Source organism: Medicago truncatula, chromosome 7 (genome assembly GCF_003473485.1).
Source record: "Medicago truncatula cultivar Jemalong A17 chromosome 7, MtrunA17r5.0-ANR, whole genome shotgun sequence".
In the NCBI taxonomy this organism is placed as follows: Eukaryota; Viridiplantae; Streptophyta; class Magnoliopsida; order Fabales; family Fabaceae; genus Medicago; species Medicago truncatula.
This window is the reverse complement of record NC_053048.1, coordinates 23,901,906-23,923,872: the sequence shown is the minus strand read 5'-3', so window position 1 is coordinate 23,923,872 and position 21,967 is coordinate 23,901,906. Positions and strand designations below refer to the sequence as shown.

At 33.1% G+C, this 21,967-nt stretch overlaps 1 protein-coding gene across 1 annotated transcript; it reads left to right on the top strand.

Annotated features, from left to right (window-relative positions):
- The first annotated feature begins 6,805 nt into the window (after positions 1-6,805).
- On the top strand, positions 6,806-9,498 carry LOC120577035 (uncharacterized). The gene is made up of 3 exons (XM_039827930.1): positions 6,806-7,093; positions 7,248-7,358; positions 9,487-9,498. The coding sequence occupies exons 1-3, from the start codon at positions 6,806-6,808 to the stop codon at positions 9,496-9,498; spliced, it is 411 nt and encodes a 136-aa protein (XP_039683864.1).
- Positions 9,499-21,967: the final 12,469 nt, after the last annotated feature.

Here is a 21,967-nt window from a genome sequence, read left to right as displayed (position 1 = left end):
TCCAGGAAACAGCTCCTCCAACAATGCTAAATATATAGCCACTGGTCGCTTTGGAATCATCTGATAAGGTGTTCCAATCTGCATCACTGTATCTTTCAAGCACTGCAGGATATCTCTGATAATGCAGTCATAGAGTCATGGTCTTCTTCAAATATCTCATGACTCTTTCAATAGCTTGCCGATGCTCCATGCTTGGCCTGCTTGTAAACTTGCATAGTAGTCCCACGGCGTAGCCGATGTCAGGTCTAATACAATCAGTGGCATATCTGAGACTGTCAATGATGCTCGCATATTCAGTTTGTCTAACACTATCTCAAGTGTTCTTAAATAGCTTCACACTTGGGTCACAAGGTGTGCTCGCAGGTTTTCAATCGAAGTAGTTATATTTCCTTAAGATCTTCTCAACGTAGTGAGATTGATTCAAGGAAATTCCATTATCAGTTCTAGTAATCTTGATTCCAAGAATTACATCTGCTTCTCCTAGGTCTTTCATATCAAAGTTGTGGCACAACAATGATTTCACATCTTTAATGGCATTGAGGTTTGAACCAAATACGAGTAAGTCGTCTACGTATAGACATATGATCGTGCAAGTGTTATTTTCGTACTTGGAATAAATACACTTGTCGCTTTCATTCACCTTAAACTCATTCTCAATCATAAGATTGTCGAATTTCTCATGCCATTGTTTCGGTGCTTGTTTTAGACCATACAAAGATTTGTCTAACTTACAAACTTTGTTCTCTTGTCCATGGATTACGAAACCTTCAGGTTAGTCCATGTAGATTTCTTCTTCTAATTCATCGTTTAAAAAAGCAGTTTTTACATCCATTTGGTGTACTATCAAATTGTGGATGGCCGCCAAAGAGATTAGTACCCTAATGGACGTGATTCTAGTTACAGGTGAATATGTGTCAAAGAAATCTACATTTTCTCTTTGTCTAAAACTTTTGGCTACAAGGCGTGCCTTGTATTTATCGATTGACCCATCAGGTTTTAGTTTCTTTTTCATAATCCACTTACAACCTATAGTCTTGCATCTAGGAGGCAAGTCAGTTAGGTGCCAGGTTTCGTTGGACATTAGAGAATCCATTTCATCATTTATAGCTTCTTGCCATAAATCAGCTTCAATTGAAGATAGAGCTTCCTTGATTCTTGATGGATCCTCCTCTAGTGTATATGCCACATATTCGGGGCCATATTCTTTAGCAATTCTTGCTCTCTTACCTCTACGAGGTTCTATAACATCTCTTTCGATGTTTTCATTGCTTGTTCTGATTTCAGAAGGTTGATCAAGAACTGAGTTATTGGTGCCCCCACTATTACCCCCACTGTCTCCTGACTTAAAGGGAAATTTATTTTCATAGAAGTCAGCATCATTCGATTCTATGATCGTTTTAGATTTCAGGTCGTAAAACCTATAGGCTTTACTATTTAAGGCATACCCAATGAATACACATTCATAGGCTCTACTTGCTAGTTTGACTCTTTTGGGGTCTGGTTTCCTTACATATGGAGAAATTTTGTTCTTTGTTTTAGGTACTCTGTTTAGCACATAGCAAACAGTCAATAAAATTTGAATAAGATTTCAATTGTTAAGGATAAGTTTATCACAATATATGTTTTACATGTGTTAAATATATTTACATATATAACGTTGTGTTATTAGAGATCACGTATGGCTCTTCATATCACATGGTTTGTTCCTGAAATATAGTTTCAATAGATTTTTATGCATGTCCATTAATATAGGGGAAAATTTAGAAAGTAGAGTGTCGGCAAGCGTAGGCTCAAACTCCTACTCAACGTGAAAGATAGTTTCAGTTGGTTCTTGTGGATATATACAATACAATAATAGGTGGATATTATGAGATTTTTCTGTGATGACCTCTTGAGTAGGATTCTCACGTTTTTGGTGATGTCCTTTTCTAGATCATCAAGTGTGCAGTAACTATGTGTTTAGGTGGGGAAATAATGAGAGGTTGGTTTTCTTCATACTAGTTTGAAAAATTGTTTTGTGGTCCTTGTGAAGATCGTGTAATGCTCTCATTTTTTTAGGGTATGAGACTTATGTTTTCTGGTTGGTGAATATAGTTAAATCCATCGCATGCAAGTGGTTTTTGAAAAAAAAAATATTATGGTCACACATATTCCTTTTATTAGTGGAATCATGAACACGTTATTATTTTTTTTGTTTACAAAAATAAAATGATATTCATTCGTTCAAATCAATAGAGAACATCATTCACCACTCTTAAAGATGTAAAACTGTGAAGATGCGAACAAATTCACAACAACAAAGTTAATAGCATATAACGACATTATGCCTACAAAAATATATGATAAAATTAAAGTGACTGGAATACTCGTATCTATAGATCTCCAACGTTGATGCCCAAATCTTTGATTGAATCAAATGAATACCGCAACAAGACGGAAAATCAAACAATGTCGCACAAGACGGTGAACAATACACCACTACACTTAGATGATGAAATCACAATGAAAAAACCTAGATCTTTGTGAAAATAACTTATTTAGAGAAAAAGATGAAGATGAGTGATTTTAGGTTAAATATTGACCCAAAACTACCCCTCAATGAAGAAACTAGAAGAGAAAATCTAAAGAGAAAAAACTAAGGCCGACTTGGTGAGAATTTCATCTGATTGGGTTTTTTCATCATATCTTGAATATGTTATGTGTTGTCACTAATGTTGACATATTGAGGTTTTGTTTAGAGGTTGGTTGGTTATGAAGTTCCATTTCTAATCTTGTTCTTGTTTGGTCGGCTGTGGTTGGGTAATGATAATATAGTTTAGATGAAGGGGTAAAATTAAAAAGAAAAAATCTTGTCAAAAGTTGAGTATATTCCATTTATATATTGGTATAGATTTATATAAAAATACAAATATTTTCGATGAGATATTAAAAACACAGACTCATTAACGATTGTAAATGTGCTTCGATGTTATGCAGAGCATCGGTCCATTTTTAGCACAGGTTTGTCGCTAGTATTTTAATGTCCAGAACCCATGGACTAGTGCGTACGTTATGCTCTTTAAATTTTATTCAGTTGATTATATTGTTAGATGATTTAGTTAAGCATAGATGATAACTTCAATCACTTTTCTTTTTAATCAAATTAACTATTGTATCAAGTTTCATTAGATTATTGTTTTCTCGCAAGTAGCACCACACACTGTGGCTTGGTTCTATATGCATCTTTTGTCTTCACTTCCATATTGTTTTTATATGTTTTAGAAATAATCTTTTGCTATCGACATTTGCTAAAGATAATGATGTCCGAAACTATAATGATGTCCCAAACATCCGATTATACAAATATATTTCCACCCGATTAATTAGGATGTCTCATGTCTTTACAACATGTGTACACTCCTACTAAACCTTCAATACCACTTACCAAATAAACTTATATGAGAAATGATATTTGTACAACCACTTTATTATAACTTTTTGACAACTTTATCTCTCATACTCACATTATATTCTTATTCTCTCTCTTCATTTTTCTCTCTCCATTGTTTTGGACCAATAAGAAGAGAGAAAATGAAAGTTATCATCAAAGTTGTCCCAAATGGTTGTACATATATCACTACTCTAAACTTAAATAACTAAATGAATATTTTTAATACACCATCTCCTTTACATTTTTGTGTACAAACAACATATAACCTATCACAAGGGATTCTATGACTTTTATTATTTCTAAGACTAGCATGCCTATTTGGGAGGCACAAATATTAAATATGATAGAGTCCAACTTGTTTAAGCTAAGGGAATAAGGAAGTTGAGGAGTTATTTTTTTTTTTTTTTTTTAATAGCTCTTATTCCATATGAAAAATTCAATCTGAGTTTTACTGTTTTAGGGAACTAAAGTAAAAAAAAAAAAAAAAAAATAAACAGATGAAAAAAGAATATGGAGTGTTCGTAGGGAGAATAATAGAGTAATTCGAATTTTTTGACTAAATCTAAAATTTTTAGAATATATTTTTGTGGTTCTAGAAAACTAACACTAATTATCACGTGTTCCACAAACATGGAAAAATAAAAATAAAGTGTAATTGAAAAAATGATAAATAAAAATAGTTAAAAATAAAAAAGAGTAAAATTTTATTATTGTTTTTTTAAATGATAGGGGTGGAAACTAGATGTGACTGTGCAGGGGGTATTCCAATTTTTTTTTTTTAATACCTCCTAATAGGTCATAAAAAAACGACTTTATTTTTTTTTTTTGTAGATTTTTTTCGTTTTTTTTATGACCTATTAGAGAGGTATTTCAAAAAAAATATATTTTATAGGGAGGTAAAGCACCATTAACCCTATTTTAAATAACTCAAAAATAACATATGTATTTGATCTATATATTATTATAGTATTATCATCAGTTATTCAATAAACCTAAAAAATATCCTCCTCCTTCTTCTTCTAATAGTAATTGAAGGGAGTATATTTTACGATGTTGAATAACCCAATGATTTTTGTTCAGTTAGTTCTCTCATTATTTGTAACATTGTTTCATGTTTCTTCAATGACTTTCTGCATCTTTGTCAAAATAAGAAAGTCATGTGCATTAAATCAAAATTAAAGAAGATATTTTATCAAAATAAAAAGGAATGACAATTAGATATTTAAATGTTTGAGTTATATTCCATCAAAAAAATGATATATAATTAGAGACTACAATAAGTACGCTAACCCTTATTATACGAAGCAATCCATCCCTTTTTTAAATAAAAAAATATAACCGTTTCTCTATCCCCCAGAAGATTATTTTAACATTATTGTTAAAAAAAATTATTTTAACATTATTAACCACCTCCCTTTGTTTTGGTGAAGCCAAATTGACCACATAATGGATAATTAATCCGGAGAAATTCTTAGGTGCAAACGAACATAACACGTCATAGTTTAGAAACAACCAATTAAAAAATATTCTTCAATTTAATAAAATAAAAACTGAAAATAAAATGGACACGTTCTTCCTCTTCTTCTCTCGGTCTCTGTGGAAACAAAAATGCAGCATCAATATTGTTTTAGAATTCTTCCTTCTTTCCTCTAAACACAACCTTGGCTCTTAATTAAATCATGTATTTGTTGCTTCTTTCTCAGACAATCAATATCCTTATTTTTCACAACCAGAAGAATATTTTGCGGTAGCCCATCACCTAAAGTTTCATTCTTCTCCATTCAATCTCCCGTGTCGGGTTTTAATTTCTATACGTGAAGGCTATGATGTTGGGTTTTTTCTTCTGCAATTACACTTGTGTTGTGTACATCCTTTATAAGGGTTTCTCAAATTCTTTGGTTTTTGTATTTAATTTAATTAAATACATGTGTACTTTTTGTATGAAGAATTGATCATAGAGAAAGGCACATTCAAAGAGAAAAGTAAAAACAAAAACAAACAAAAAAACAAAGAAAGAGAACGTGCAAGTTTTTATTTTATTAAATTAAACCAAATTTTCATTGGCTGTATCTAAACTATGATGTGTTATGTTTGTTTGCGCGTAAGAATTTCTCTACAAAATTAACATTCATTCACCATAACTTTTTTTTACCGAAAAGAAATTCACTGTGACTTTTGTTTTTTTAATAACAGCATTATATGTCATACCCAAGAATCATTATGGTCAATTGATCATTAAGAAGTTTTATTTTCTTTTTTGAAAGGAGATCATTAAGAAGTTTTTTGTGTTAAAACTTAAAAGGAACTTATGGGCATTATTATGCTATTAAAAGATGTGACGTACATAAAAGGCATTTACTTTGCATTCTTATGTCAAGCATGTGAGAATTTTTTCTTTTAAATTATTAGTTATTTTTTTTTTTATAGGTCATGCAAACTTGCGCTCTTAAAGCATCCAGAATGACAGTCCACTAATAAGGACTTCTTAAATGGACCCCACGTGAACACATCACTTATTTATAATTTTTTAATGAAATTACATATTAAGGATTCAATGACTCCAATGACAATACACTAATAAGGACTCCAATAAAAAATACTTAAATAAGTCCCAGTAACTTTACATAATTATACAAAAATAATTTATTACTTCTTTTGCAAGTGGGACCAACCAGTACATAGTTTATTACTTCTTTTACACGTGGGGTCCGTTGTTGATCAAGAGAGAGAGTTCTTATATAGTTGCTTGTTGCTTAATATGGACTTATTTTTTTCTTCCTCCAATGGAAAATCCTTAACGGGGAGTGGTCCTTGTTAAGTAAGGAACCCCACATTGGAGATGCTCTAATGACACATGTTAAGCAACCTAAAATGAGAAACTTTTTCTTAAATTTTGTGCATTCAATTAATGAAAAGTAAAAAAATTGAATTCAAATGCATTAATTATAACAAAATATTTCTATTTTGATTCATTAACTTGTGTCTTGAGGGCACAAATTAGCATTTTCTATTTTTTATTAGTGAATGAAATGATTTTTTGGAAACTATGAGATTAAATGATATACATATAAATATTTGTTTTACACCAACATTCAGTCACACAATCAATTATCAGACACATGGAAATAATTTTCGTTATAGGCTTAAAATTATTAGTCTTAAAATTTTTTATTTTTCAAATCACTTATTATATTAATCAATTTGATTTTATTGGAGTATATTTTAGGCTTTCATGAAATATATATATGTGAGGATCATAGAAAAATATCTTGGGTGGGTTGGAGGACTATCTGTTTACGAAAGGAGTATGGTGGTTTAGGCGTTAGACAGTTGAATGTTTTTAATTAGGCGTTGTTAGGTAAGTGGTGTTGGCATATGTTAGTTGATAGAGATGGTCTTTGGTATCGAGTGTTGGTGGCGAGATACGGTGAGGAGGATGGGAGGTTGGAGGATGGGGGCCGGAGTGGTTCTTTGTGGTGGAAGGAGGTTATGAAGATTAGAGATGGGGTAGGGGGCGGTGTTGGTTGGTTTAATGAGTGTGTGGCACGTCGTGTGGGGGATGGGGAGTCTACTCTTTTTTGGCATGATCGGTGGTGTGGTGAGGTTCCCTTTAGGGAGCGGTTTGGTAGGCTATATGGCTTAGCGCTTAATAAATCTATAATGGTAAAAGATATGTTTTTACAAGGGTGGGGGGGAAGGAGGTGAGGCTTGGCAGTGGCGTAGGCGTTTGTGGGTGTGGGAGGAGGATCTTTTAGAGGAGTGTAGGATGTTATTACTTAATGTTTCTTTGCAGGCTATTTCTTATGATGTATGGCAGTGGTTACCAGAGCCTTCAGGCGTTTACTCTGTTCGTTCTGTGTATTATATGCTCACATCTCAGGAGGTACCGCAGGTTACTCAGGTTGACGATCTAATTTGGCATAATCAGGTTTGTAACGCCCCAATTTTATTTAATTATTTTTAGTTGATTTAAAGTCCTTTATATGATTTTTTTAAATGATTTATGTTGATTTTGTGGTGTGATGTATTTTATTAAATGACTATTTTTATTATTTAATAGAATAAGTGAGAATTAGTAATTGTTGGAGTTTTGGGGGTTAATTAACAAGTAAGTGTATTAAGTGGGAGTTAGGAAAAATAAGAAGGGGGTTAAGATAGGAGTTAGGGGAATATTAAGAAGGCAGAAGCAGTTTTCACGTACAACAGAGAAAAGGGAGAAAAAGCCTTAGAAGGGAGAAGATCAAGAGAGGGCTGCGACTTCGATTATCTAAGGTAAGGGTGAGGCTAACTTGCAATGATTTTAGTTTATATAATTCTGATTCTGTTTGGCAAAAGTTATGAATAAATTTGGTGAATTGGGAATTGGGGGTTAGGTTTTGGGAGTATGATTCTTGGATTGAAAAGTGTAGAAACCATGGCAATTGTGTTAAGAATTGATGTTCAGGTGGTAGAATAATCATAGGTTAAGTTTCCTATCAAATTTGGAGTTTGGGTAGATGAAAATTGGTTTTTCTAGGTGAAAATTGTGCAGAAATCGTAACAGCATGGGAAAAACTCGCTAGGAGTTCGCTATTAGCAAAACTCCCTGTAACTATTTCGCTCTTAGCTCAGTTTTCGCCATTAGCGAAATTGCCCAGTGACAGCATTCCCTGTTTTATGTTCTTGCGTCTGTTTCACGTGTTTCTGCTTTGAACTGGGTTTTGGTGTAAACATGAAAGTTGTAGATAATTTTGTTAGCTTTCCAATGACTTTGGTTTGACGTGAAAATGATTTTTGGTTTTTGAGTTATCATGAAAATACTCCAAGGAGGTCTTACTGAAATCTTATGAAAATTCAGCATAACCCTTTTTAAGTTAATCCAAAACTTATGGGATAATTCCAAGACTCAAAACTAGAAGTAATATGAGTTCAATTAAGGTGTCTAAGAGTATTTAACCCATGTTATGAGTAGACCCTTGAGGTAGGAGAGAAGTTATTCTTGATTATACAGAGATTCGGAGAGAATGTTTATAATGTTTAATGACGTCGACTTAGGTTGATGAACAAATGAGGAGATAGTTATATAATATGAAAGATGTTGATATGAGTCCTACTTGTTGTATATGATGGTTATTATTATTGTTGTCTCGCTGCTTGTTATTATATGTTGCTGTTGATTGAATATGATTTGCTACTGATTGTTGGTGTATGCATACATGCATTCAATTGGATTATACAAGATGTTGGTTCAGGTTGTAAGGTTGCAAGTTGTCGTTCTAAGTAACGGAGTCAGAGGGTGTTGATGTTGACCAAGTTGGGGAGTGAGTCATAAGTTATTCTGCACAGTCGTTGTCGTTGCCTATGTTGTCGTTGTCGTAGTTGAGTTGTATGTTGATATACACAAGTTGAGTCCTTTCATGATTAGGAAACCGTTGAGGGCTCATGCCCTGGAATGCCTTGTCATTCAAAATGTTGGGGGCTTACGTCCCGGAATGCTTTGTCATTCAACCGTGGAGGGCTTATGCCCTGGAATGCTTTGTCATTCAATTGTTGAGGGCTTATGCCCTGGAATGCCTTGTCATTCAAATTGTTGGGGGCTTATGTCCCGGAATGCTTAGTCATTCAACAGGATGGAAATGGTGTTACCTCGATGTTGTTGTTGTCGTTGTTGTTGATGGAGAATTTGTCGTCGTTGATTGTATTGTTGTCGTTGTTGTAGAGGGAGTTGTTGTAATTGTTGTTGTCGTTGATTGAGTTGTTGTTGTCGTCGTTGGTTGATTTAGTAAGTGTTTTTAAAGATGAAGAAATATGAATATTATTGTTGAATATATGCTGCTAATTATGTTATTTAATTAAGTTGATGATTTATATATCTACTATTAGTGTTTGTGAATCTCACCCCTTCTGCTTGGAATTGTTGCCCTTCGTATGGGTAACTTGCAGGTATTGAAGCTTATTAGAAGTGGTGGCTCAAGTGTCTTAGAGCTCTGATACGTAACGGGATGGGAAATTGTTGTCGTGTTTTCATTCCTTATGTATCATTATGAAACTGTTGATGTTGAATTTAATCTTTACAGATATTTTGTTGAGGCCGTGTGCCAAGGTTTTATTGGAAGTTGTTTAATGTTGAAAAATACTTTCCGCTGCAATGAACTGATATTTTATCAAAGTTGATTTTAATAAATAGTACTTTATTCTATTTATGGATTTTTGAAAAGCAGTGTAGCATGCCCGTTAGGTGTTAAACTCTGATTTACTTTTATATTTATGTTGTTGGGAAAACGGGGTGTTACAAGGTTCCTCTAAAGGTGTCAATATTTGCGTGGCGACTGCTCCGTGATCGCATACCTACTAAATCTAATCTGGCATCACGTGGTATACTTAATGTGACCGATTCTTGGTGTATTTCGGGGTGTGGCCAGGTGGAGGATGCTAGTCATTTGTTTCTCTCGTGTCCTTGCTTTGGGGAGCTGTGGTCTCTGGTGCGGTTTTGGATTGGTTTTGATGGTGTTGATAGTCAACAAATATCGGATCATTTTTTTCAGTTTATTCACTATACAGGTGGTGTGAGATCAAGACGGTCTTTTCTTCAGCTTATTTGGCTTTTGACAGGTTGGACTATTTGGAATGAAAGAAACGCTAGATTGTTTAAGCAAAAGGAATCATCTTTAGATCAGTTAAGTTTTATTTCTTGTGGTGGTTGAAAGCCAAAAAGGCTTGTTTTATTTTTGGTGACCATATGTGGTGGTCTAGTCCTATGTCGTGTTTAGGCATTGGATAGACCCTTTGTATTTGTTGTAAACTGGTGTGTGCGGTGGTATCTTGGCACACCTTGTGCTTTTGATATCATCTTGCATTGTTATTATAATCCATTTTTGATTGTTCAAAAAAAAAAAAACGTTTTAATATACTAAAAATTTACTGAAAAGGAATTTAATAATGTTGAAAGTAATACTCGGTAATTTATGGAGTTGTGATTCAATTTGGCCGTCTCTAAGAATAAAAAGATTCATCATTTGATCGGATTAATGAGAAATTCTTACGCGCAAACAAACATAACACATCATAGTTTAGATACAACCAATGAAAATTTGGTTTAATTTAATAAAATAAAAACTTGCACGTTCTCTTTCTTTGTTTTTTTGTTTGTTTTTGTTTTTACTTTTCTCTTTGAATGTGCCTTTCTCTATGATCAATTCTTCATACAAAAAGTACACATGTATTTAATTAAATTAAATACAAAAACCAAAGAATTTGAGAAACCCTTATAAAGGATGTACACAACACAAGTGTAATTGCAGAAGAAAAAACCCAACATCATAGCCTTCACGTATAGAAATTAAAACCCGACACGGGAGATTGAATGGAGAAGAATGAAACTTTAGGTGATGGGCTACCGCAAAATATTCTTCTGGTTGTGAAAAATAAGGATATTGATTGTCTGAGAAAGAAGCAACAAATACATGATTTAATTAAGAGCCAAGGTTGTGTTTAGAGGAAAGAAGGAAGAATTCTAAAACAATATTGATGCTGCATTTTTGTTTCCACAGAGACCGAGAGAAGAAGAGGAAGAACGTGTCCATTTTATTTTCAGTTTTTATTTTATTAAATTGAAGAATATTTTTTAATTGGTTGTTTCTAAACTATGACGTGTTATGTTCGTTTGCACCTAAGAATTTCTCAATTTTGTATAAGGTATGCAACATTTTAGAGATAAAAGAGCACTCAATGAGATATTTACATTTACCTAACTCTAAAGATACTAGAAGGCTCAAAACCTGTAACATTTAAATCTAAAGTGTGTCTTTACACTGCTAGACTAAACTCTATTTGATGGTCGGGACATGATAGAGACATGATAGGATATAAAATTGGATAGAGACAGAATATGACATGGACATGATAAGTATTAATCATATCATGTATTTGATGCGTACATGATAACAAACATAATATCATTATAATTATATGACAATATTAATTTCATAATTAATTAAATATTATAAAAATGACAACATTTTAAAAATGGCAGAACATCATGATAATAAATAAGGAATGATCTTCTTATTTTTTTTTATTAAAAATACTTATTGGTTTAATTGTTCTTGCTTATGGGTTTGTTGAAGAAATTGAAAATTTTGGATAATTTATTTACCAAAAAATTAGACTCAAATAAAAAAAAAATTGACAAAAGTAAATGATATTCATTCTTTTAAATTGATAGAGTACATCGATACAATACAAATCTAAATTCGCTAAAAACAAAAAGGATGAATCTGTGAACAAACTCACAACATCCATGTTAATAGCATAAAACGGCAAAGTACATATGCTTACAAATATGACTGATATGACTATATTCATGTCTCCGGAATACTCATGTCTCCGGATCTGCGACGTTGACGACGCCAAAGTCATTGTCATTGATCGGATCTGCACTTGCTCAAAACTAATCTTTCAACCTGAATTAAATAAACACCGCACTAAGACGGAAAATCAAAAACACACTGCACAAAGACGGGAAATCAAAACAAACAGAGTCATTCAGAGACGACAAAATCACAAAAACAAATTAAAGGAAACAGAAAATATGTGAAATCACTTATTCAATTAGGATAAAAGGAAAAATAATTCGGAGGGTGATTTTTTGGTCAAAATTGACCCTAAATCATCCCTCTGAAAAGAAGAAGAAGAAGAAAAGGGTGACAACTAGGGTTTGAGAAGGAGAGAAGAGAGAGGAAGAAAGAGGGAGAGAGTGGAAGAGCAAAAGCTCAATTGGTTCATTAGACTCGAATCATATCATTTAAAAATATCGAATAAGCATATAATTTTATATTCATCATAACACATCAACATTTTTACGTGGTTAAATCCCACCAAAAACAAAAAAAAAATGAACGAATTTGAAATACTACAAGTTTAATAAAAAATGACATTAAAGCAAACAACATAGAAAAACTTAAATTTAATATAAAATAAATTGAACAAATGACATGAAAAAAACTAAGAAAATAATTCATAATAATGTTCAGATTTTTGAGAAAACCTACAATGGTTGTATCATTATATTAGGCTAAGAGCAACCACATAAGCGAGGGCAGCCACATAAATGAGATTGACACACTTAAGACGATAGCATATTTCTCTTAAGTGTGAGGTATATGCATCTATGGTATATAGATACATAGCCAAATAATATTAGACTGAGGCACAACATGCTAAAAATGATGTGCTGGTAGTGGTTTCGTGCAAAGAGACAAATGAAATTAGAAAAAAGAAAAAGTTAAGAAAGAATTTGAAGTTGATATAAATGATAAGGAAAATTAAGCAAATGACATCCCAAAAATAAAAATATTCATTATAGTGTTTGGATTTCAGAGAGATTTTACAATGGATTGAATGATCACATTCGAATAAGAGAAACCCCACAAGTAAGATGGACACCACATCTCCATCCGAAACCTGAAGATATTAGGTATATTGGCCATCTCACAAATATGTTGTTCAATATATACTCTTGCATCAAAAGTAGAAGTTTAACTCACACACGACGCATTAATATCTCTCTCAACATCTACTCTTACATAAAATGTGAAACTTTAACTCAAATTTGACACATTAACATCTCTCCAGTAAGTGTCAGACTCTTTGTGCCTGTGATCGACCACCAAGAACCACTCCCACTCCCCTAAAATGTTGAATCGGGATATCATGCAACTGTTTTGCACACTGAGCGAGCCAACATTGATGTGGATCCACACAATTTAAAAAACAGAAACCGGATAAGTGAGAATGATACCACATATTCATCCAAAAGGCTTAAGTTTGAGTTTTTTTTTTACTTATATGTTGTTCAAACCTGCACTCTTTTATCCAATATTGAAATTTAGCTTATATTTATTCAATCTCAATATTATTTCCATTAAGTATGACGGAATTCTAGCCCGTGCTTGACACAGGTGTCCATGCTAGTTAAGGATTGAAAACATAATAACATAAATGTACACAAAATTTATAGTGAACAAAAGATAAATTAAGTTTGGTCCAAAAGAATAACAATTATCCATACTAACATAGTAACATTAACATAATTGTACACTAAAAAAGTATATTCATTAAATTCATTTGCTAATTAGTATAGTTACTATATATAATTTTTTTAGGGAACAGTATAGTCACTATATTGTCTTGCAAGATCCACATATATGATATAATTAATTAATTAGCCAACACATGTAAAAATAAATTAAAAAAAGAAAGAAAGATAAAGGGTACTAAACTGAGTTAATAGTGAGGAAAGGAAATCACAATGCAACCATAAGCAAAAGGATTTCAAAAGTGAGGAATAAAAGCATAACATTTTTAACATCATAGGAGAACAAGAGTTAAGAAACAATGATGAAACACGACCACTTTGATTTTTGTTTTTCCTTCATTTTAATTAGAAGTAACAAAATTTCGGTCAAAAAAAAAAATAGAAGTAACAAAACAAATGAACATAAGTATATACAATTTTTAGAAGAAAGAATAACTTAAATACCGAATGAACATAATTAGTTGGGCTGTCCGTCCAGTTCCGTGTAAAAAATAACGCTTTTTTTTTTTTGCGGGCTATTGGGCTGCCCTTAGCCCGAACGAGCTTCGGGCTTTTTCGGGCCGGGCTAAAAAACCCTGAAAAAATTCGGGCTACTATTTATCGGCCCAGGACCTACATTTTATTCAGGCTTTCGGGCCGGGCCTTACTTTTAACTATTTTCTAATTTTTTTCTCCCAAATTCAGTTGCTTCTACACTGCCGTTGTGGGAGATTTGACCCGATGTTTTTTCATCTTCTTTACATTTTTAAGGAGAAGTTAGGCCAAATACAATATCAATTAAGTACTTACTAAAAAAGATACTTTTTTTTAATGCATGAAATTGAATGGAATGAGCTTTGGTCAAAAGTTGTTGAATGTTACTTCAAAAAACTACTTCTCGACAATTTATTTCACAAGCATCTCTCTTCAATTCACGTTGGGAACCTTTTCTTTTATTTTCTAATATTATATTTCAATATATTTTTTTTCTTCCATTTAATTTTTTTTAGCCGTTCCATTTAATTTTTTTAAGGAGGTTCCATTTACTTTTATTACCTTTTTTTTCAAAGAAATTTTATTATCTTTTTATCAATTATATATTTAATTTAAATATCGTTTAATCATAACAACCTCACAAATATTTTTATTCACGTTATCATTTAATGATACAAAATATTTTTATTTTCTTTCTTCAACCTCGCAAATACACACACACATATTAGCGTTTAGAGTAATATTTTATGTGTGTCTGTTTTTTTGTTACACTAATGCGTTTAATTTTTATAAAATTTTGATTTTAATTAGAAGTAAAATTGTAGATGTCTTTTCTTTAAAAATGTATAGATGCCTAAAAAAATTATGCTTATATTTTATATATATATATATATATATATATATATATATATATATATATATATATATATATATATATATATATATATATATATTGCACCTTTATATCGTAATAAACTATGCATATTTTTTCCTTATTCAAAAAAACTAAACATTGCTAAATAGAAAAGATATTATTTTCTATTTTGCCAGCATCAGATGATAGGATTTTGTATAAGTTTGATAATGACCCGAAAGATGTCTTTCCTTATGTAGTGGGAATATAGTTGATGTAACACTATGGGAAAAATACTCCGTAGCTTTATCATTTACTATCTATTTACCTTGTGTTCTTTGCTTCCATTTTGTAGTCAATCTCAACCCAAATATATGTAACAATTGGTGAGAAGTTTAAGACTTAGTAAGTTTGCATTAAGATTTCACAATATAGTGTTAGAGTAACTTATTATTTCACAATCCGATTTGATTGTTTTTTGACCATGTTTCTTGAATTGTTGTCGTGACCTTAACACTTTTCAAGCTCAGAGTCAAAGCTTCAGTTAGAACTTAAGTCAGAGTTCGACTTCTTCTCAACGTACTTCGTACAACGATTTTTCCAAACTGTCTCAGGTTAGGCCAATTGCTGAATTTATAAACTTAGTCAATGTCTGTTTTTTTTATGCAAAAACATTCTTTGAGTTTTTTTACGCACAAATTAAAAATACATATTGCATTATTCTTTATTTAATGTGCATAATTTGTGCTTGAAAAGTGATCCTGATGCAACAACTCATAACAAATACCTGAAAGTCTGTGTTACACTATAGAGATGCAACAACTCATAACAAATACCTGAAAGTCTGTGTTACACTATAGAGATGTTAAGTGTCGCCTAAAGAAATAATATAGTTTGATTTTGCATAGCTAATTGTTTATATGTAAATCATGTACTCATTAATATCAAATATGTACATTGATTAACTTGTACATATTCATGTACTAATTATTTCTTCAGATACCATAACACAACAAATTACTTTAGCATTATTCAGGTTTTGTGGTTTTGTCCCAATTTCATTATTATCTCTGGACCTATAAGGGTTGTGATAGCTCAAAACTTTAAAACATTGTCTTGAACTTATGTGGAACCTTAAGAGGTTCTATTTGAATCATTTGTGCGTCTTCTGTCCTCACTATTTGTCACTTGCCTTTTTGTAGCCGCCGGAACATTTGAATCATTTGGCTAAAACCGCCGGAACATACATTTTTTAGCCGCCGGAAAACACTAGTTTTTTTGTAGGCTCATACAGTATAAAGCAGCAAAAACATAAGAAAAAGAATTCTCTATTTTGGTAAGGATGTGTTTATTGTAAGAGCCCATAATAATAGAAATTATGATATCAAAGGAAATGCTCTTCATCTCTTTCAAAAACGTCACTAGGTGATTCATACTAGAAATTTTCTCCAAAGAATTGATCACAATGTCCTCAATACGTGGTAGGTACATTTCTAATGTATTGTGACCCATGGTAAGGGCAGAGACTAAACGTTTTAAACCTTTATGTTCTTTTTCATCATAACTCCAAAAAGATTTAAATCCAATCACTTCCATGGTGGATTTTGGATAACCAATCTTAAACGTTTATGTTTGTGTCTGTTTTTGGGGTGTGACTGGTGCTGTTTGGCTGCTGGTCCAGCAGAAGTGGCAGCCCTCTGTTGTTTTTCTGCTATGGTGTGTCTTTGTTGCGGCTTGGATTGCATTTTGGGTCCTTGTATGTGTTTTTTTTGGTGTTTTAGGCATGACAGTAAGTTGTGTAACAGCTGATGTGTGCAGTTGCTACAACTTCTGTAGTTGATAAGGGATAGAATAAATTAAAGGTAAAAAAGAGTAGTTAAGATTTGTTACTTGTTTGAGTAGTTAGTTAGCTATTTGGTTAGGTAGAGAATACAAGGATAGAGATGATCATTGAGTATTGTAAAAAAAAAAACATATCATTCGTAGTTGACCTTTCTCTCATAAGCCAAATTAATGATGTTATATGCAAAAAATCAAATACATGATTTTAGTTTTGTGCTCGCGATTTTCGGATATCAAACCATTGATTGATTTGAATCGTCAATCTTTGAACTCTCGATTTTTATTCTTGGGAAGGGAAAAAATGAGTAAAAACCCTTATCGAGACTTTGGATTCGGGGGTTGGTTACGCGAAGGGAAGGTGCTAGCATCCTAAACGTCTATGGTATTCCATAGGAACCTCTTACCTAGATTATTTTGTGCTAAACTACTTGTTTATTTGAAAAATTATTGCCTAATGTCTAAGTGAAAGAATGGAGGGAGAAGAAGTATGGTTTTGGTTATTTTTATTTGATTTGGAAGGACAAGTCCTCTGCCTACGTACCCTTTTTGGGAAAGGGATCAAAACCGACGTAGTTCCACTCAAAAATTTCTTTGGTGGGTTAGGTTGATTTTAAGATTTTTCGAAATGGGTTTTAAGAAGAGAAAGAGGCCTCAAGGCATGAGATAAAAGAAATGAGTGAGGTTAATTGATTTTAAATTTTGAAAATGATTGAAGTTGAATTAAAATTGATTGAGAGTTTGATTAAGAAAAATAAAGGAAAAATGTTATTAAGAAAATGATTTTTGAAGTTTTGCATATTTGACTTTTTGAGAAAATGATTTTTCTAAACTAACGGTGAAAACTAACGTAACGTCGTAAAAAAATTAACGGAAAGCGGTAAATAAAATGTGGTAGTGTCGGTGCTTGTGTTACCTACATTATTACATCAATTCCTAAATACAACCCTAAGGCCTTTATGCCAAAATAAAAATGCAAGAAATAAAATTACATCAATTCCCTATTTATACATACTAAGCCAATGACAAGATAAAATGATGAGAAAATTAAATATGCATGCTATGATCTAAGACAAAAATTAAATGGTTAGTGATCACAAGAAATATTATGATGAATGAGACATAAGAAATAATAAGCAAGAATTAAAATAATAAAAAAGAAATGTAAGATCATCATATAAGAAATAATAAATAATAAATAAAAAAAACAAATTAAAAGGAAAGAAAAAAAAAAGGATGGATTTTTAACAATGATAGAAAATTAAAATAGTGAGAAAAACATTTTTTGGAATTTTTTTCTAAACATAAAAATGTCAAAAAAGAATAAAAAAACAGCATTTAAAAAAAATAAAAACAATAACAAATAAAAATAATAAAACATTTGCTCAGCCGGATTAATTCTGGACCATTGGATTAAATCAATGGTCCAAGTTCAAACCCTGGTTTCATCATAGCCATAGGATCTAAGATCCAACAGTTGGACAAAGCAGAACATGGAACACCGCAAGCAAAGGACATGCGTGTGATTTAACAGAATCATCCCTGACCGTTAGATTAAAAATCAAATAGTCTAGATCTGAAAGTGTACTAAGTAACACCATAAATTGCACATTCATGACCGTTGGATTTAAAAAAAAGGAAAGGATCTAAAGGTTTAGAAAGAAAGGAGAAGGGAAACATATGGACCGGTCCGGTTCAAGTGAACCAGACCGGTTCACACATGCTTATAAAAGTGGTTGGGACCGGTTTTTTTCCTCATTTTCTCCTTCCTCCTTCTCTCTAAAACTTTTGCTCTCCCTTCTCTCTAGAAAGAAAAATGCAGCGCCCCTTTTTTCTTGTCTTCTCCGGCGAGTGCAGTTTTCCGGCGCGGTGGCCGGTGGTGGCACCACCGCGCCGGAGTTTCAAACTCCTCTTTTTTTAAAAAAAAAATACAGTTTCTAAAATCCTTTTTCGTTCTAAACCCAAATCCGGTCTCAGAATTTCCAAAGCAAGCTCGTACAAGTCTAGATCTAGGAACAAAGATTCAAAGAAAAATGCAAAAAAAACTACCTCTACTTTCTCTCTCCGGTTCGTGGCTCCCTCTCTGGTTCGTGGTCCGGTTTCCTCCGGTTCGTGGCTCCCTCTTCCGATTCGGTTTAGTTCTTACTTGCTTTTGTGATTATGTTTGAGTTTTGTGAGTTTATACACGATTCGGATCTGTTTGTTACTGTTTGTGGCCGTTTGTGATGTTTGGATGATGATGATTTATGTGTTAGTGTGGAGCGATTCGAGGTTTGGTGAAAGGATACGAAAATGATTGTTAAAAGAATGGTTCACATGATTTTCGAATTTGAAATGTTCATGAAGTTCATGATTTTTTTTCTGGTTTTTTTTTGAGAGTTTGATCTGAAAATGTGGAGAGAGGATATGAATTTAGTGTTTGTGAACTGTTGTGGCTGTTGATTGATGTATGTTATACCCTGTTTTTGGACCTAAAAATACTGGGTCCAATTTCATTTCAAACTTTGTCAAAAATCGAATTTCAAATGCACAGTTCAAATTGTCTCTGCTACGCAGTGTTTTCAATCACATTTTTACCTATGTTTTTCATGCATAAAACTTTTCAAAATGTCTTTACTTGTCTTGTAAATCATTTCAAAAGTGTCTCTGAATCATTACATTGCTTTTTCTACAGTTTATTTCAAAATTCGCAAGAAAGTCATGCAGAAGGGTATTTTGGTCATTTCCTGCAGTGGGACCCATTTTCATCCTTGTGACTGTCTCTGAGTCTTTTCAAATTCATTTTTAACTTTTCATCAGTAAACCTTGCTAATTTCATTTCAAACTTGCGTCTGAGTCAGTGTCAAGTCTGTTCGAGTCAGTTTAGGTCATTTTTAGCCCTAGGGGCATTTTGGTCATTTCACACAAAATTTTGGCATAGAGAGGTTACTTTGAAGTACCTCATTTAAGCCGTTGGTTCGTTTTAAGTCCGTTTTGTCAATTTTATTTTTGTTTCGCTTTACGTTTGATCAAATTGCGTTTTTTATTCAATTTTATTTTTTATTGCATTTTGGTCCCTCAATTGAGGTCCCAAAATTACATTTCAGTCCAAAAGTTTCTAAGAATTGCATTTCAGTCCTTTTATTATCATTTTTTCTGCAGAAACGCCCCAAAGGGCATTTTGGTCCAAATTTTCGCACAAATTTTAGTCCAGTCCAGATGTCACTTTTTTATTGGTTCAGGTACACATGGCAGCATATAAAAGGGGAACAGTGTCAGATTTTTTCAAAAAGAAGAGAGGATTCCATTCACACAGTGCCACATCACAAACAGATCAAAACTTTCTCTCTCCATTCTGTTAGATCAAAGAAAACAGAATCACCAAGAACACAGAAATTCATCAAACCCTAACACACAAATTCATAACAACATCATCAAAATCCATTGAAATTTCTGCAAATCTCAGGAGATTCGTCAGAGAATCATCATCATCGATTTGTTCCTTTCGCAATACGAGTGCGAATCCGTCACCGGACTCAAGCACGATCACGAAAGGCGTGCGAATCCGAGAAGAAGAAGGGGAAAACCGGATCTGTACAGAAGCAAGCAACGCGCAAGCAAGCAGCGCGCACGCAAGCAAGCACACAAGCAAGCAAGCACGCCAGTAACGCGCCAGCAACGCGCACGCAAGCAAGCAGCGCGCACGCAGGCAAGCAACAAGCAAGCAAGCACGCAAGCAACGCGCACGCAAGCAAGCAGCGCGCACGCAAGCAAGCCAGGACGCGAGCAAACACGCAGAGCAACAAGAACGTGAAGAACGCGAAGAACACGAAGCAACGACGCCAAGCCAAGAGTCACCGCAATCGTGAGGTAACCGCCGTCGTTCTCCCTCTTTTCCCTTCCGTTTTCTTAAATTTTTTCATCAAGGTTCAAGTTTAGATCTACTCCGATTCAAAGCTCTTTTGAAAAATCTAAGCTCGGATTCGAGTAATACACAAAAAAGGATGTTTAAAAACGTGAAAAAAATTTGAATCGGAGCAGTTTCGAACTCCGGCGCGGAGGCGCCACCGCCGTCCGCCGCGCCGGAAAAGCCATGCCAACCGGAGAAGATGACCGGAAAGTTAGAGAGAAGTTGGAGCTTCTCTCTCTAAAAAGAGAGAAGAAAGAGAAAGAGGAGTATCAAAATGAAAAAACCGGATTTCACCTCTATATATAGAGACTTGAACCGGTCCGGTTTATTTTCGGTTTTACTCTCTCATTCTCAGCCTTCAGATCAATCTAACGCTCCCTGTTGCTCCAGATTTTTTGTCATGGTTTGGGCCTTTCACTTTCGTTTTTGTGTTCTTTTTTTTGTTATTTGCACCACTTTTCTTTGCTGTTTGAACCCCTGCATGCTTAAAATTTTCTCTAAAAAATCTCCAAAAATTATCACATGTTCCTTGATATATTTTCAGGTCTCTTTTATATTTTTAAATGGTTTTAAAATGATAAAAAAGGAGCATGTGATTTTTTTTGGTTAATTAGTGTGTTTAGACATAAACTTGTGTTTTTTAGTATCATATCATTCATGAATTGTTGACATGTGGTTTGAACTCTTGGAATGCACTTCTATGATAAATTTGTTGCCGATCCTATGTGTGGTTTGCTGCTTGTGAATATGAATCTTATTTTTCCTTCTTGCCTTGCAATTAGTATGTGTTTTAATAATTAAATAAGGTGCAAAATGTCTTAAAAATGTGCCATGAGTTTTAGCTTGAATATGTCCTATTAATTCTCACTTTATGGCACAAAGCAAGACTTCTAAAATTTTGCCATAATGAAGGGATCATAGGTCATACACATGCTAGAGTTTTATGGCCACTTTCATGTACATTTTGTCACTTTATTAGTCTCTTTTATGTCTTTCCTCTTAATACCTTTTTTGTGCACTTCTTTTATTCTATGCTTTATTTTACTAATCATCTCACTTCTTTTGTTCCATTCATTTCATGAGCATTTCTCCATGTCACCACTATCTCCTTCACTTCCTTTAGTTTAGTATTCATTTTTTGCAAGTTTTAATCCATTTAGTGATGTAATTGGTTATCATTGGTTTGTAGCTTGGCAAAGGGGCCATAGAATGTATTTAGGCAATTTTTGTAATATGGACTATGGACACTATGACGCACCGACACGCACACACTCACTTTAGATGTATGCATAGGATTGTATGGTTAAATAAGCGTTTAGGTTTTAAACACTTAGAGAAAATCCATCTTTTTTCCAAAAAAAAAACAATTGAACTTCACTTCAAAATTTTCATAATAAATATGAAGTC

What these genes read in the sequence shown, in the direction of transcription:
- LOC120577035 (XM_039827930.1), top strand. Translation starts at nt 6,806, where the DNA reads ATGTTAGTTGATAGAGATGGTCTTTGGTATCGAGTGTTGGTGGCGAGA. An exon ending in CGCTTAATAAATCTATAATG is followed by an intron (nt 7,094 to 7,247) that starts GTAAAAGATATG and finishes GATGTATGGCAG; the next exon opens with TGGTTACCAGAGCCTTCAGG.